The sequence below is a fragment of the Ornithodoros turicata genome, chromosome 10 (genome assembly GCF_037126465.1).
Source record: "Ornithodoros turicata isolate Travis chromosome 10, ASM3712646v1, whole genome shotgun sequence".
In the NCBI taxonomy this organism is placed as follows: domain Eukaryota; kingdom Metazoa; phylum Arthropoda; class Arachnida; order Ixodida; family Argasidae; genus Ornithodoros; species Ornithodoros turicata.
Window position 1 is genome coordinate 10,327,553 of NC_088210.1, and position 17,454 is coordinate 10,345,006.

The 17,454-nt window shown below is 46.6% G+C and overlaps 1 protein-coding gene across 1 annotated transcript; it reads left to right on the top strand.

The window, feature by feature from the left end:
• The first annotated feature begins 4,225 nt into the window (after positions 1-4,225).
• On the top strand, positions 4,226-16,181 carry LOC135369719 (uncharacterized). The gene is made up of 4 exons (XM_064603232.1): positions 4,226-4,655; positions 5,018-5,116; positions 14,229-14,329; positions 16,036-16,181. The coding sequence occupies exons 1-4, from the start codon at positions 4,336-4,338 to the stop codon at positions 16,179-16,181; spliced, it is 666 nt and encodes a 221-aa protein (XP_064459302.1). The 5' UTR covers positions 4,226-4,335.
• Positions 16,182-17,454: the final 1,273 nt, after the last annotated feature.

The window sequence follows — 17,454 nt, forward strand, 5'->3', positions numbered from 1 at the left end:
CAAAGCCCATCGCAGCCGACAACCGTGTTTCACCCTACGCGCCACCAACTCCACCACCATCCCGGTATTTGGCCAGCAGTCCCTCACTTTGAACCTGGGCCTACGACGAGACTTCCGATGGATTTTTCACGTAGCCGATTGGTGCTGACTTTCTCACGCACTTCGGACTCCTCGTTGACGTCGCTCGGAAACGCCTTATCGACGCCACCACCCATCTTCAGGTTCACGGCATCCGGCATCGCATTCCACCCTGCCACAGCCTTTCCTACTGTGCGCCAGCGTCGCCCTACTCCCATATTCTGGAAGACTTCCCTGAGCTCACCAAGCCCCCCGACTGGACTCGCCCGGTCAAGCACGACGTCGTACACCACTTGTCACTCAAGGCCCGCCCGTTCACTTTCGCCCGCGTCGCTTGGCTCCCGAAAAGTTCTCCATCGCTAAGGCTGAATTCGATCATATGCTCGAGCTTGGCATTATCCGACCGTCAAGCAGCAGCTGGGCATCCCCACTCCATATGGTGCCCAAGAAGACGGGAGACTGGCGCCCTTGCGGTGATTACCGTGCCTTAAACCACGCTACGGTGCCCGACCGGTACCCCATCCCTAACATCTTAGACTTCACCGCTAACATCGAAGGCGCCACCGTTTTCTCTAAAATCGTCCTGGTGCGCGCCTACCACCAAATACCCATGGCGGAAGACGATATTCCGAAGACCGCCATCATTACACCCTTTGGCCTCTACGAGTTCCTGCGTATCCCGTTCGGCTTGCGTAATGCAGCCCAGACATTTCAACGGTTTATTAACTCTGTCACCTTTGGCCTCCCGTTCGTCTATGCCTACATGGACGATATTCTGGTTGCCAGCGCCACCCCCGAAGAGCACGCCGATCACTTACGAACCCTCTTCGCTCGCCTACAAGATTACGGCATTGTAATCAACGCCGCGAAAAGTGAATTCGGCGTCCCGGAGCTTGATTTCCTGGGTCACCGCGTTAACCAGCACGGCATCCTTCCTCTGCCCTCTAAAGTCGCCGCCATCAAGGATTTCCCCCGTCCCACGTCCGTCAAACAGTTGAGACGTTTCCTCGGTTTCGCCAACTTCTATCGGCGCTTTATACGATCTTGTGCTGCCACACTGGCCCCGTTGGAAGCTCTACTCTATTCCCGAAAACGCGACGCCGCCACGCTACCATGGTCCGACGACTCTATCGCCGCCTTCGACAAAATCCGGCAAGACATCGCCGCCGCCACTCTTCTTGTCCATCCCCGGCACGATGCACCTACTTGCATCATGGTGGACGCTTCGAGCAGTGCTGCCGGCGCCGTCCTGCAGCAGCGAGTTTCTTCTGCTTGGCAGCCCATCGCTTTCTTCTCGCGCAAGTTCAAACCTGCAGAGACGCGCTATAGCACGTTTGGACGCGAGCTCCTGGCCATATTCCTAGCAGTGAAGCACTTCCGGCACTTCTTGGAAGGACGATCATTCACCATATATACGGATCACAAGCCGCTTACTCATGCTCTCTCATCTTCTGGTACCGGATATACACCTCGAGAAATCCGGCACCTGGCCTTCATCTCAGAATTCACCACTGACATACAGCACGTGAGCGGCGTCAACAACCCCGTCGCCGATGCTCTCAGTAGAATATCCACCTTGATCACACCCACTACAGCGCAGTGCTCAGCCGTTCTGTCTCTGGACCTTCTTGTCCCTGCTCAGTCATCTGATCAGGAGCTGGCCGTACTGCGCACGAAGCCCGCGTCCAACAGCCTCAAGCTTGAAGATGTTCACCTCCCCGCGGCGACGGCCGCCGTGATTTACGACACTTCACAGGGCTCGCCACGACCTTTCGTCCCCCTCGCATTACGCCGTCCCATTTTCGATCACTTTCACGCTCTCTCCCACCCCGGCGTCCGAGGCACACGAAAGCTCATAGGCACCCGATACGTCTGGCCCAATATGCACGCTGATATCAAGCACTGGGTGCGCACATGCTTGCCGTGCCAAAGAACCAAGACCCAGCGCCACACCCGTCTGTCGCTAGCACCTTTTCTGCCACCTGACGCCCGTTTTGACCATGTTCACATCGACTTGGTCGGTCCACTTCCGCATTCCCAGGGTTTCAACTACATCTTGACGGCCGTTGACCGTTTCACCCGCTGGCCGGAAGCGGTGCCCATTGTTGACTCCACTGCTCCAACAGTCGCATGCGCTCTTATCAACACCTGGATCTCCCGTTTCGGCGCACCATCCATCATCACGACTGACAGAGGTCGGCAGTTCGAGTCTGCCCTCTTCGCCGCTTTCACGAACGCATTGGGCGCCAAACGTATTCGTACAACAGCTTATCATCCTGCTTCGAATGGGCTCGTCGAGAGACTACACCGACAGCTCAAGATCGCCTTGCGTGCCACTCCTGATACACCCTGGCCCGAAGTACTCCCCGTTGCCCTTCTTGGAATACGCACAGCCCTCCGATCCGACCGTCACTGTACCGTCGCGGAGCTGGTTTATGGCACAACGCTCCGACTTCCCGGTGAATTTTTGTCCGTCCCAGAAGACCCGCAACCCGACGCACAACAAGACTACGTATCCCGTCTTCGCAGTGTTATGTCCTCGTTGCGCCCAGTGCCACCCCGCTCGCCTGCCCGGTCCGGTCCGACCTACCGACACCCCGACCTGGATACGTGTTCTCACGTGTTTGTGCGATGCGATGCCGTCAGAAAGCCGCTGCAGCCTGCGTATTCCGGCCCCTTCCCTGTGACCACCAGAACCACCCACCACTTCACCCTCCTTATTAACGGCCGGCAGGACACAGTCTCCGTCCATCGCCTGAAGCCGGCGTTCCTCGACGTGTCCCTCAGCTCGCCCCTTCCCAGCAGCCACAAATCGACGGCACCCTCTTCCGTGGACAACCGCACAGCTCCACCTCTCCACCCAAGTCACCCGATTCCTCGACCATGCCACGTAGCCTGGGCACGCAAGCTTGCCAGTTTTCGCTCCCTGCCCCCAGCAGGTCGCTAGGGGGGGAGCCCTGTAGCAGCTGCATCGCCAGTCCCTGACATCCAGCACCTGCCCCGTGGCTCGAGTAAATAAACATCCTCGGGCCAGTTGGAATCTGGTAACCGAGACAAACGGACCACTGCTTCCTGTCTCCTCTGTGAAGGACCAGATGTGACTGCTTAACCTCACAGCCCAAACGGACGTAGAATGAACAGCGAAGCCGTTACACAAACGTTATTTATGGTTTCGGGGGCGCCGTCCAGTTCCTACACTCGAAAGGGTGTAACGCGACACCGTCGATCGGCCCCGTCTCTGCCGTTTCTCGGAAAGTGTCCGTTTCTTCGGTGTTTGGTCTCGAACTCTCGATCACCATCCGTGGGGGAAGGCAGTTGTGCCAGAGCTCCCGAAGGAAGAACCAGGGTCTAGGATCGGAACAGCAGGAGGGAGAAAGCCAAGAGACAAGGCAGCGGCCACTGCAGCGACTCGGAAGACAGGCCAACCCATCGACAGGGCGAAGACAACGATTTGTGAGCCAGCCTTTTTACTCCGTGCTCATATTAAATATGTGTGCCACAAAATTTGGTATGTCGTGTGCTTCCTCTCAGCGTGGACTCACGCGTCGGTAGCGAGCCTTCACACCTCTAATTCCAACACGTTCTTCATTTTTGGGTTGGAGTTGGATACTTGAAAAAGAAATAGAAAGCTTTGCGGGGAAAGCTTGGCCAGATCTCATTTTCACAATGTGTAAGACAAGAAAACTTAGCAAAAGAAACATACCAGATATATAGGAGTAGTGCACTTGTAAACAGGAAAAGCATGCAGATAGTCATGAATTTCTCTAATAGTCCCACGAGTTCCCTGACATGCTGTCACCGGCTGGCGTACAAGGAGTCAGAGCTCCAAGGCCAGCCACAGGTTTCTTTTCTGATTCAACAAATAGTGTGGCCTTTGTTCCAAGTGCTGACTATAATGCTGCACAGGTACTTCTGTCCACGCACTTTCCATTACAGAGAGAAGCAGAGGGGCTTGCCATCGACAGTGCTTGATTTTTCCTATCACCTATTATCCCAAATAATTTGCTTTGAGATTCAGAAGCGATCCAACCAAGAAAACGAGGACCCGACTTCTAGAGCTGGTCTGAGGTTCGTGTAAGTGATGCGTTCTTAATTTTTAAGTTGGAGTTGGATACATGAAAAAGAAATAGAAAGCTTTGCGGAAACATTGGCCACAGCTGAGTTGCACAATGTGTAAAACAAGAAAACTTAGCAAAAGAAACATATCAGATATATAGGAGTAGTGCACTTGTAAACAGGAAAATCATACAGATAGTCATGAATTTCTCTAATAGTCCCACGAGTTCCCTGACATGCTGTCACCGGCTGGCGTACAAGGAGTCAGAGCTCCGAGGCCAGCCACAGGTTTCTTCTCTGATGCAACAAATAGTGTGGCCTTTGTTCCAAGTGCTGACTATAATGCTGCACAGGTACTTCTGTCCACGCACTTTCCATTACAGAGAGAAGCAGAGGGGCTTGCCATCGACAGTGCTTGATTTTTCCTACCACCTATTATCCCAAATAATTTGCTTTGGGATTCAGAAGCGATCCAACCAAGAAAACGAGGACCCGTGTTCTAGAGCTGGTCTGAGGTTCGTGTAAGTGATGCGTTCTTCATTTTTGGGTTGGAGTTGGATACATGAAAAAGAAATAGAAAGCTTTGCGGGAAACATTGGCCTGAGCTCAGTTGCACAATGTGGACAAGAAAACTTAGCAAAAGAAACATATCAGACATATAGGAGTAGTGCACTTGTAAAGAGAAAAATCATGCAAATAGTCATGAATTTCCCTAATAGTCCACGAGTTTCCTGACATGCTGTCACCGGCTGGCGTACAAGGAGTCAGAGCTCCAAGGCCAGCCACAGGTTTCTTCTCTGATGCAACAAATAGTGTGGCCTTTGTTCCAAGTGCTGACTATAATGCTGCACAGGTACTTCTGTCCACGCACTTTCCATTACAGGGAGAAGCAGAGGGGCATGCCATCGACAGTGCTGTATTGTCACACCAGCCTATGGTCGCAAATTCTGTCCTTGCGGCTGCTACATCAAGGTTCCGAGAGGTAAGAAATGTGCATTGAATTATGCTAGGGTGTTGACCGAAGACAAGAGGGACGAGAACTTCAACTTGCTATGTCATGCCAGAATCCAAAAAACTTTACTTGGCTTTAAAAAAAGCTTTATTTGGCACTATTTGTTTCCTCCGAGAAATCAGCAGACACAACTATCATGCATACATAATTCCCAACCCACAAAGTATCAATCGAGTGAACATCTGAGACAAAGACAGAAAGTCAAGTTTATTCCATGTTCGAAACAATACTTATTCAAAAACGGGAAAGAAATGTATGATATCTTTGCAACAGTACTTTCTGCGGATGCGGGGCATGACGGAGGCGGAAGAAGAATTTCTACACGCAGAAGCCACAAGCAAACAACACGTCTGAAATCGAAATTAATGTAAAAGTTTTCTACAGAGGAAATCAATATACACATCTCAAAAATACCTTCCCAACTCGTAGAATATTTTGGTTAATATCAATAGAGTGATCATCTGAAACAAAGTCAAAGCAGAAATTAATTCAGGCAAACATTTTCTAAACAAGCAGCGCGAATACATCACAGAAACCTGTCTTCATCATTCAGGACCCACTAGTGGGTTCGAACAATAAAGTGAGAGGGGAGCCGCTAACCATAAAGTTCCCATACACTTTCGGCAAGTTTACACCCGCAGGGAGTAGGGGAATTCTCCCATTAGTCTTGGTACACAATCTAGTTGAAGGCCATAAACTCGCTCCCACATACCCAAGTCTAGGGTATGTGGGAGGGGTAGGGTATGTGTCCCTCCCTCCTACATAGGGAGGGAGTCTAGGGAGGGACTCTATTGTGGGGATTGTGGGACTCTATAGGGAGGGACTCTAGTGTGGCCATTGTACACAACAGAGACAATGGAAGCACACTTTTCTCCATACACATCGCATATTTTTGTAAATAATTTACTATAATTTTCACGGCGGGATATTAAACACATTCTAAACCTGATAACACAATAAATTTTTAATCAATAAAGTGAGCACAGATATGATTTAATTAAGTGTAGAAGCACACTAGAGAAGAGAACAAACAAGGAAGGAACACATGGACGGACTTTGTACTCGCTACCATAGGTCATGGGAGGATGTTGTGTTGCTTGGTATACGATGAGAAGCACGCACCGTCAGATTCACGGTATACTCTTTATTCCGCCATCTTGATAATCCTCCCTGGTTGCCAGCACAACAATCGGGGCAGGTTGTATGGACGTGGATAATACAGTGACATAATAGCACAGGTAATATATGACATTCCCCCTCCACCTTATATGTAGAAACGATTTCTGGAAGAAATATAGGTGAAAACACAAATGGATAACGCAAGATAACAAAAGGTTCAAAAGTCACAGCTCTCCCTCTTGCAGCTCTAGGTATAGTTGAGCCTGTCTGGTGGCACACCTCTTGAACTTCTGATGGGGTACCGGTTGGGAGAACCAGAGTCCTGTGCGGAAACACCGTCGTGGTGTCGATCATCATCTGGTGGATCGTTGCTGGTTTGGTTTTGTGGGTCGTCGCGTCTGGTGTCATCAAGCAGTTCGTCGTCTTCGTCACTATTTTCTACGTTAGGTGTGTGCTTATACTCCGCTCCAAGTTTTTTGAAGAAGCTTGCATTCCGTGTGATGATATGATTATTTCTTTTTGCTGAAATTTGACTGCCTATGACTTCTACGACAATATAAGGCACCGGGTCAAATGTCGACGTCAACTTACTAATCTTCTTTTGTTTGACCAAAACAACATCTCCTTTTTGAAGAGTGTGTTCCTTAGTATGTCGTTTTTCGTCTGCTCGTGCTTTCGATATTTCTTTTGCTCTTGTATCGTTGGAGAGAGTAGCGTCGCGTGTGTCCGTGGTCTCACGGTGTACCGAACTCGGCAAGGTGGTCAACATTTTCCTTCCAAAGAGGAGCTCATATGGCGAAAGCTTTGTAGTGGTGTGCGCAGTAGCACGGTAGCAGAGCAGAAAGTCATGTATTTTCTGCATCCAGTTCTGCTCTTCCACATGGCACGTTTTAATCGCTTTCATGAGTGTTTGGATGAAGCGTTCTGCCTCTCCATTCGCTTCAGGCCACAACGGAGTAACTCTGTGATGTCGGAAACCGAGTTCCTGTGCGAAGAGTTTAAACTCTGAGGAGTTGAAAGGAGGTCCGTTGTCAGTTTTTATTTGCTTCGGGATGCCGAATTGTGACAGAGTCCTTCTTAGCACTGCTATGGTTGATGACGCTGCGGTTGACGGAACGACTTCCACTTGACGGAACGACTTCCACTACCGGGAAACGGGAATATTCGTCTACAAGCACCAGAAGGTACTTTCCATTCGGAAATGGGCCTGCAAAGTCCATCGCAAGGTTTTCCCATGGCCCGTCAGGCAGTGGAGTTGGCTTTAGAGGATCGCGTTTTGGTCCATGTGTGACAGCTTGGCATGGAATGCAATTGCGCACTGCCTTTTCTACGAGGGTATCCATTTTGGGAAACCAAACGGACTCGCGGAGCAGTTGTTTAGTCTTCACCATGCCCATGTGTCCTTTGTGGGCAAGCTGAACTGCACGTTCCTGAAGACCTGAAGGGAGCAGTAACCTTGTGCCTCGCAGTATGAGACCTTGTGGCGTCACAGACAGTTCAGTCTCTAGAGGCTTGTAGGGTTTGACGTGCGGCTTATTCCACAGATCGTGCCTCATAGAGGGGCATGCTTGAATTGCTTGTGTGAGTTCTTGACACGTGGCATCGGCCAATGTTGCCTTAATGACTTCCTCGGTGTTTATTGCACGAGGTACTGCGATTCTTGACAGGAATAAGACATACTCGTCAGGTACCTTGCTGGTCCGAAACCTTGGGTTGGTTTGCCCTACAGGATGTCGGGACATGTAATCTGAAGGATTTTCTGATCCTTTCTGGTGTTGTACAATGAAGCTGTACTGCTGAATTCGTAGACACAGTCGTTCAATCCTTGCAGATGGTCGCGAACTTGGATTTGTCAGAATATTCACAAGCGGTTTGTGGTCAGTGTGTAGCACAAAAGAGGTTCCGTAGAGGTAGATATTAAAGTGCTCTATGGCCCAGACCGCAGCAAGAGTCTCTTTCTCGATTTGCGAGTAGCGTTCCTCTGCCTCTGTAAGGCTACGGCTGGCATATGCCACTACATGAGTTCTGTCACCACCATCCTGCGCGAGGATGCCTCCTAATCCCTTTGGACCTGCATCAACTGTGAGATGGGTGGTTTTGTTCTGGTCGAAGTAGGCCAGGTTGCTGCTATGAGTGAGCACGTCCTTTAGCTGGTCCAGTGCTTTTTGATGCTCTGTTGTCCAGTTCCATGGTGTTTCCTTCTTTGTCAGGGAGCGTAAAGGCGCTGTTAGCTGGGCTAGGTTAGGAATGAACCTGCCACAGTAAGTGATCATTCCAAGAAGGCTTCTGACCTCAGACACATCTCTTGGAGGTGGCATATTTAGGAAGCCTTGTACCTTAGCAGGATCTGGTTTGATGCCTTTCTCTGAGAAGATATGTCCGAAGAATGTTAGCTCACGCTGGAAAAAGCTGCATTTTTTTGGACTCAGTGTGATTCCACAGTCGGTGAGGCGTTTCAGGGTAGCGTCAAGGGAGTCGTTGTGTTCTCTTTCGGTCTTGCCATATACCAGGATGTCGTCGCTGATGTTTATCACGCCGGGAATGCCCGCAAGTACTTGACGAACCGTATTTTGAAAAAGTTCGGCGGCTGCGTTTATTCCGAAGTTCAACCGCTTGTACCTGTAAAGTCCCATGTGAGTTGCGAACGTTGTGATATGACGACAGTCTTCCTTAAGTAGCAGCTGATGATAGCCGTCGTTTAGGTCTAGTTTAGAGAACATCATTGCACCGTTTAGGCAGGTAACGAGGTCTTCTAGTGTAGGTGAGGTGTGGCGTTCTCGTATAATAGCTTGGTTAGCGCGGCGCATGTCAACGCACTGACGCACTTGGTCAGGAGCGTGTGGCTTTGGAACCACGACTATGGGGGACACCCACGTTGTTGGACCCGTGGCTTTTTCAATAACATCTAGCTGTATCAGCCTGTCGATCTCCTTTTCTACTGCTTCACGAATGTGAAATGGAAGAGGACGTGCTTTCTGTGCGACTGGTGGAACCGTAGGGTCGATGTGGAGCTGAACTTCAAATCCTCTTAACTCTCCAAGGCCAGTGAACAGTTTGGGGTACTTGCTTAGAATGTTTTCTTTGCTTGTCGCCACGTTGTAAGCAATGGATATGAGCCCAAGTGCTTCAGCCAACCGAAAACAAAGCAATGACTCACTAGGCGTTGCTGTGACAAGGACGGTATGATCGTGGAGCTTTTTCTTAGCTGTAGCGTAAACATCTGCCGTGGAGGCTGCATCGGGTCGTGTTTCTACTTCGGAGGATTGAGTTACGGCTGTACCTGGGTGCGGCTCCAGCGAGGTGTATACGTCATATCCGTCATCCCCAATGTAATGTAGAAGCAGTGCTTTCTTTTGGGCTGGACTTGTGATATTGAGACCAACGAGTAGATTTTCAAATCGATTTATCCAGCGCTGCCAACGGTCCCCAATAGTAGTGTGATCCGAAGAAAGGTCAAACGGAGGAAATGCCGGTAAGGCAGCGGGTACGACCGCCATGTTGAATGCTCGTTGCTCACCTCTTGTGTTCTCGGTAGCACCTCAGGAGTCAGTGGCTTGGTGACATCTGTGCTGTACGAGGAGTTGCGCGCATCGCTCGAATATGCCCGAAGGAGTTCGCACTCGTCGCCAGTTGTTGTGTTGCTTGGTATACGATGAGAAGCACGCACCGTCAGATTCACGGTATACTCTTTATTCCGCCATCTTGATAATCCTCCCTGGTTGCCAGCACAACAATCGGGGCAGGTTGTATGGACGTGGATCATACAGTGACATAATAGCACAGGTAATATATGACAGATGTGATAAAAAGCTGCTTCGAAAAAGAAGAGCTGCCCAATGATTCTATTATCACAGCATTTCAATACGTCGTAGAGATGGTCGTATTCAGAGATATGGTGCAAACTACGGAATCTACAATAGTTATAAAAATATTTGCACGTCAACATCGGAACGGCCACTCGGATTAATGGTGGGGTTTTTGAAGTTTGCTAACGAAGAATTGATATACACTAGACCAGATGTAATTGTAATCATTGCAATGGGCATTGCATTAATCAAGAAGGCAATGAGATCAAATTATCATATATAAGCAGTCTATATCGCACGAATCGTTGCGGATTTGTTGCATTTTCATCTAACAATTGAAATGGAAAGTACGTAAAAAATCTTAGCACGTGATATGTTCCAATACAGCGTCTGAACGATTACTTTCTTCACAAGTTCTTGCAATGATGTCGAATGAGCAGAAGTTCAATACTGTCGTACAAGGTCCAATGTATCATCACTTGTTAAACTCAACGAACATATCAATTGCGGTGGACCACTGGACGATTTTCATCTAATAGTCTCTTGTACGCCATTCGAGAATCTTCATACAAAGAAAGAAAACATCAATAAGAGACTGTGCAAGTTCGTCGCAACAAGGCGCATGTTACTGAAACAATCCAAACGGCGAGAACGTATCGCCTGCATTCGCTGGATTCAAGAGGCCAATAATAAGACTAAACTTTATAATGAATTCTCATTTAATCAATCAAGACAACAAACGAAAACTTCAGAGTTTGTAATAGGACAACTGTATAATTAATAATAAATTATAAGCATAAAATAATAAGTAATAAGCAAGTGTATAACTAAATACTAAATGTAATCTTTCCCATCAATGTAATCAATTCTACGCATTGCCACGGAAACAGCTTATATTTAGTATGGCTAGATTGAACACAATGATTGCTAAGGAGACGAATATTCCACACTATACGGCCAAGGACCCTCACATGGAATCAGCGGTGACAATCAGAGGTTTTACACGACTACACTCTATACAACATCATCATCCGAAGGATAGAATTGCAGGAGAAGAAATCGCTAATTGAAATATAGAGGCATGTTATATCAACCTTCGTTTACAAAAAAGGAACACAAATATTCAACGAAAGCTTATCACATTTTGTGAACTAGATTGCACAGTGTATATATTTCTAAAACAGTTGGAGAGCCGACAAAAAAAAAACAGAATACATTAACAAATAATGCGATGCAAATGAAGGATTTTACACGCATGACGAGCAGGCGGAGTCTACAATATTAATCCTGGTAACACACGGCACACAAACGCAATGAGATTTTCGGAGGATCGAATCACACAAGTGTCATCAGAAATGTTTGACAACTATACAGTGAGGATGAGCACTATGCATAAACATGATCGAAGGTACATAACCTTAATTATAATAAGCAAATGTTCCTTTTGTATAAGTAATCAGTGTAAACAGCACAGGTCACACGTAAGTGTAGGTCCAATTCACAAAATGTACCCGAGGTTTCATGTAGCCATACTGAAAAAGCTGTCACCATATTTCTAGTGTCATAGCACACACGCACTACAAATGGAAAGGATATACTTTAATTGTATAAGTTTTTGCTCATAATGAGGTAAAACGCAAACTCATCATTAAAGATCATTTTCTTATTTAACTTTTCAAAGTCAAAACTGCAGGAAAGAATGTGAAAGAGAGAGAAAGTGCCCCTTTCCATAGATTAAAGGACGTGCGGTTTCTTCGCTTGGAGAGATAGAGTGTGTGTTGCCCCCACCAGGTTCTAGTAGCAAAGATAGCTGGATAGATTGTATTATTTTCGCCTCACGCGTCACCGCGATTGATATGTTCGTTGAGTTTCAGCAAGTGATGATACATTAGACCTTGTACTGCAGTGTAGAACTTCTGCTCATTCGACGTCATTGCAAGAACTGGTAGAAGAAAATGATTGTTTAGACGCTGTAGTGGAGCATGTCACGTGATAAGATTCTTTATGTACTTTGCATTTCAATGGTTAGGTGTAATTTCAACAAATCCGCAACGAATCGTGCGATATAGACTGCTTGTATATATGATAATTTCATCTCATTGCTTTCTTGATTAATGCAATGCCCATTGCAATGATTACAATTACATCCGGTCTAGTGTATTTCAATTCTTCGTTAGCAAACTTCAAAAACCCCACCATTAATCCGAGTGGCCGTTCCGATGTTGACGTGCAAATATTTTTATAACTATTGTAGATTCCGTAATCTGTACCATATCTCTGAATACGACCATGTCTAGGACGTATTGAAAATGCTGTGGTAATAGAATTATTGGGCAGCTTCTTTTTCGAAGCAGCTTTTCATCACGTCCTCCCATGACCTATGGTAGCGAGTACAAAGTCCGTCTATCTGTTCGCTGAAACTCCCTTGTTTGTTCTGTTTTCTAGTGTGCTGCTTCACTTAATTAAATCATATTTGTGTTCACTTTATTGATTAAAAATTTATCACGTTATGTGGTTTAGGATGTATTTAAGATCCCGCTGTGAGAATTATGAAAAATGATTTACAAAAAGATTCGATGTGTAAGGAAAAACGTGTGCTTCCATTGTCTGTCTTGTGTACAAAGACCACACTATAGAGTCCGCCCCTCCCTATCTTGACTTGGGTGTGTTGGGGAGAGTTTATGGCCTTCAACTACATTGTGTACCAAGACCACGGAGAATTCCCCTACTCACTGCGGGCGTAACCTTGCCGAAAGTGTGTGGGAATTTTATGGTTAGCGGCTTCCCTCTCACTTTATTGTTCGAATGCACTAGCGGGTCCTCAATGATGAACACAAGTTTCTGTGATGTATTGTTTAGAAAGTGTTTGCCTGAATCAATTACTGCTTTGTCTTTGTCTCAGATGATCACTCGATTGATATTAATAAAAATATTCTATGAGTTGGGAAGGTATTTTTGAGTTGTGCCTGTTGATTTCATCTGTAGAATACTCTTACATTAATTTGAATATCAGATGTGTTGTTTGTTTGTGGCTTCTGCGTGTAGAAGTTACTGTTGCAAAGTTATCGGAAACAATGCTGGAATTAAATTTGTTTCTCGTTTTTGAATAAGTATTGTTTCTAACATTGAATAAACTTGACTTTCTCTTTTTGTTTCAGATGTTCACTCGATTGATATTTTGTAAGTTGCGAATTATGTATATATGATATATATATATATATATATATATATGCTATTTTTCTTCATTTAATACTTTACTGGCTTCGCACTGGGCTTTCAGAGGTGAGTCACTCACCCTGACGGGAGGACATCACGTTCCACGTGACCTTCCGACGCCACTCGCTCAAACGTCGCCCACCTACGCATTGCTGATGAAGGCCCAATAAGGCCGAAACAGCTGTGCAATGCTGGTGTGGCGACGTTTGGGACTTATAAACATATATATATATATATATACCTTGTTCACTCTGCGTTGCGTAATCGTTTGCAACTCAGCGTGTCAGGGCGCCTCCCACTCACCGCCGTGCGCGGGCTGTGGGAAGTTATATGGCTGTGCGTGTTTCGTTCAAACATCAAGACTGATCAAAACTGCTGAATGCGGACAAGCCATGCAACGCACCAGCAGCTAGCGCCTAAGTAATCATATGCTTCCTTCCGGTTTGCAATCGTGAAGGTAAAAAAAAAAAAAAAATCTGAGCTGCAGGGATATACAACTGACGCGATACACTGTTGTACTCCGAGCTTATTTTGTTCTTGGAGGTATATGCTGGGTACACTAACTTTGACTTGCGCGGCACCGTGCGAGTGCACAGAATTCTGTGTCAGCGTAGAAATGTGGAAATATGGACCCCTCCCTGGCTGATGCGAGTTCCGCGGCCACGCACCGATTTCACACGCCTCAGTTGGTATGCCATTTTTTCACACATGATTTTCGTGAATGCGCCCTCGCACCATTTCTTTAATGTTTCAACATTCACCAGGCAATTTTCACAACATTGCAGTACAGGCCTGTTAACAGTGACGAGTCAGACATGCATGCAGGCGCAGATTCGGAGGCATGTCTGCCGCAGTCACTTACAGGAGGCTCCCCCAGTGTGTCAGTCTTGTAAATATATTACGGTGACCACACCTGATAACATATACAATGCAAATTTCAGATCAAGAATAGAGTTCAAGTGGGGAACCGGCACCTCCAACACCTGTTCTGCCTTTGTGCCCTGTCGAGAATGTGCAAACCCCACGGACTGGAAAAGAGAAGGTATGTGGAGGTTGTGGATTCCAAACAACAAACTTTCAGCGTTTTAGAGTCCACTGCATAAGAGCTGCACCCACTCCAGCACACGGTATTTTGCTTGCCCCTATATTGTCACACCAGCATAAGGTATGCGAAACGTTATAAGGAACATGTATAGCTACGTGCTCTTTCAATCAAACAACACTACATTGTCCTAAACACACCGGAAGCTGTGTCGAAGATGAACCGTTGGACACTGCTATACTCTAGAGGCATCCGGGAGCTCATATGTATAGCAACAGACTACTGCTCGCATTCTTCATCTGCAGATGGTTTGCCTATAGCAGCACTGTAGACCTTCTCTGAAATCTTTGTCGCACGCTGGAAGAAAACCATCGTTCCACGAGAAAGGGCATTGATACCGTGATTGAGTATGTGTGCAACCTCATGACAAGAAAACTTAGCAAAAGAAACATATCAGATATATAGGAGTAGTGCACTTGTAAACAGGAAAATCATGCAGATAGTCATGAATTTCTCTAATAGTCCCACGAGTTCCCTGACATGCTGTCACCGGCTGGCGTACAAGGAGTCAGAGCTCCAAGGCCAGTCACAGGTTTCTTCTCTGACGCAACAAATAGTGCGGCATTTGTTCCAAGTGCTGACTATAATGCTGGACAGGTACTTCTGTCCAGCTGTGCCTTCCAGTGCACCTGTGGAACGTCTGTTCAGTATTGCGGGCAATGTTGTGCAGAGGAAGAGGGCAAAGGTGTCAGACGATCATTTTGAAATGCAATTGCTACTGCGGGCAAAGAAAGTGTACGCTTAAAACACAAGACTGCCTTATTTGCGAGAGGTACTCGAGTATCTTAATTGTATTTCAAATACTTTTTGAAGTATTTTGTACTCTATCTTAATTACTTTAATTTTCACGTATTTATACTCTATCTTAATTACATTCCAACGTTAGTATTTATTATCTTATCTTGAATACATTTTTGAGTATCTTGTACATGTCTGCCTCTGATGAGCATTGATTGCTTGGGTGACCTGGAGTGCATTGTTGAACAGTACGGTCAGATGTATGTTGAATGTCATCGTACGCATTTCTGTGGCATTTATCATATATCCAAATTGCCACAAAAAGGCGTACGCCCACATCTCTTCGGACCAGAAGCGATAACCCTACCATTTTTGGCAATGGTTGGCGCACAGCGTGCTATGCGGTGAAGTTCTCTTTTTAGAGTGTGGTTGGCTAGGAGCGTGCTATGTGGGGAAGTTCTGTTTCCATATTCAAAAACATTTGAGATCACGCGAACTATTTTGGAGCGCAGATGGGGAAACGTTGCTTCGGCGCCCAAAAGGTTTCACCTCATTCGTTCAGTTGGGAATGATGGTGTCTCATTCGTTCACATTGAGCCAATTCATTCAATTGGCTTCGCATTCCCTGTATTGGTGAAGTATCTCATTAAATCAATTGGAAGTCAGCGTTTCTCACTGATACTCATTAACCAATTCCTCGAATTGGTTCCTTATTCACTGTGCGCGGCCTTCGCCACACAACATGGTGGAACATGTTGTCGCGAAGGCCGCTCCCCTGCAAAACTCAATCCCCTCAATGAGAAATACTTCTCTTATGCACATTGAATGAATTGGTCGTCTTATTTCACATTGAATCTCATTGCAACTGCGGGAGAATTCATTGAGATCATGCCTCTTATTTTCAGCAGAAAAGAAACTCCCTCGAAAAACGTCCAACAGAAAGAACACTTCCCATTGGTCCCGAAGCGAAGGCGGTGGTTCCCTGTCATGGTGGCGGATGGCGGTGGTGAAAACGGGCGGCTTTTCAGGGCGTGGAAGGGGATTTGTATGTTAATAAATGCAACTTTACACCGGAACCAATGAAGAGTATGAACAGCTGGGACGAATCGTAAACTCGTAAACAGGATTGCGGTCGTGCCGTTGGATGGGCAAGGCAGTGCGCATTTATCGCCATAATGACAGTCACTTGCCAGTTGCGATAAAGATATTTCGCGCCGGACGAAAAAGGGGCGGCTGTTAAAGGAATTGTAAAGCGAATTTCAACGCAGGGGTGCTAGATTCGTCAAAGCACAAATAAGTTCAAAAGATGACGTCGTGCGGGGAGGAGTTGGGTCATTCCATGGGGAATGGTCCAAGGTTGTCAATCGCCCATCACCAATATTTTTTAAAAAAATAGGGTGTGTGGGGGACACTGTCAGATTAATCGTACCGAATGTCCCAACTCGAAATATTGATTCCTTGTGTTTTTAGAGCACCTCAGAGTTTGCGCCAGGCGAGAAGACCATACCACAGGTTTTCGTCTTCTTTTCGCGCGTGCTTGCTTCTATATACGAACCAATGTGGTTTTATGTCATCCGAGGATTATGCAGCATAAGTTAAGCAGGGCATGCGAAATAACTCTCTCGCTCGCCCTCTAAAGTCGGACCCAAATGTCGCCGTTTGTGCAACTTTTGTGATTTTATTCCGCGTTCCCTGCTTACCTTGTTGGAAAAGTAGGTACGGCTCCCTGTTTACTAGCACATGGGGAACGCTAACAAAAATTTTCGCATGTCTGGGATATACACTTGTTGTGTGAGAACCGTTGGAAAGTGACACACATCAAAACTTTGCATTTTACAGAAGAAGATTTCGGAATGTGGCAGACCACTTAAAAATCGCCGACCTACGTCATTTGATAGCACAATGCTTCAGCTACAACATATCAAAAATCTGGAGAATAACTTTTTGACAAACGCGAGAAATGAATTTTTTTCTCGGCCATGGTTTGCCTGGCATTGGGCGCGGACAAGGCACCCTTCCAGGCACATACTGGTCTGACGCGTTGCTAAGCAGAGACCCTTTAACAGGTTAGTTTTATATGCTTGGTACTACTGTCTTCCTGGGTTTTTCGACGGTTCGTCTTTTATGTACACTTGTGACGCATATACTTCCGCGTCACACTAAAAGAGGAAAAAAGTTAAACCACGAGGTGTCCTGCCCAAAACACGCCCTGTTGAAAATAAACGCTCACCACCGCTATTGTTTGTCTTAGGCCCCTTGCATACCGGGAAAGATTTCCTCTCAGAAGAAAACGCGATTCTGCCCTCAGAAATTGGTTCGAAGTGGTG

Bases quoted from the DNA above. Each gene is read 5' to 3' on its own strand.
- LOC135369719 (XM_064603232.1), top strand. From the start codon at position 4,336: ATGAATTTCTCTAATAGTCCCACGAGTTCCCTGACATGCTGTCACCGG. The intron at 4,656-5,017 runs GTAAGTGATGCG...TTTCCATTACAG, and splicing joins AGAGCTGGTCTGAGGTTCGT to GGAGAAGCAGAGGGGCATGC. The intron at 14,330-16,035 runs GTATGTGGAGGT...TATTTTCAGCAG, and splicing joins CACGGACTGGAAAAGAGAAG to AAAAGAAACTCCCTCGAAAA.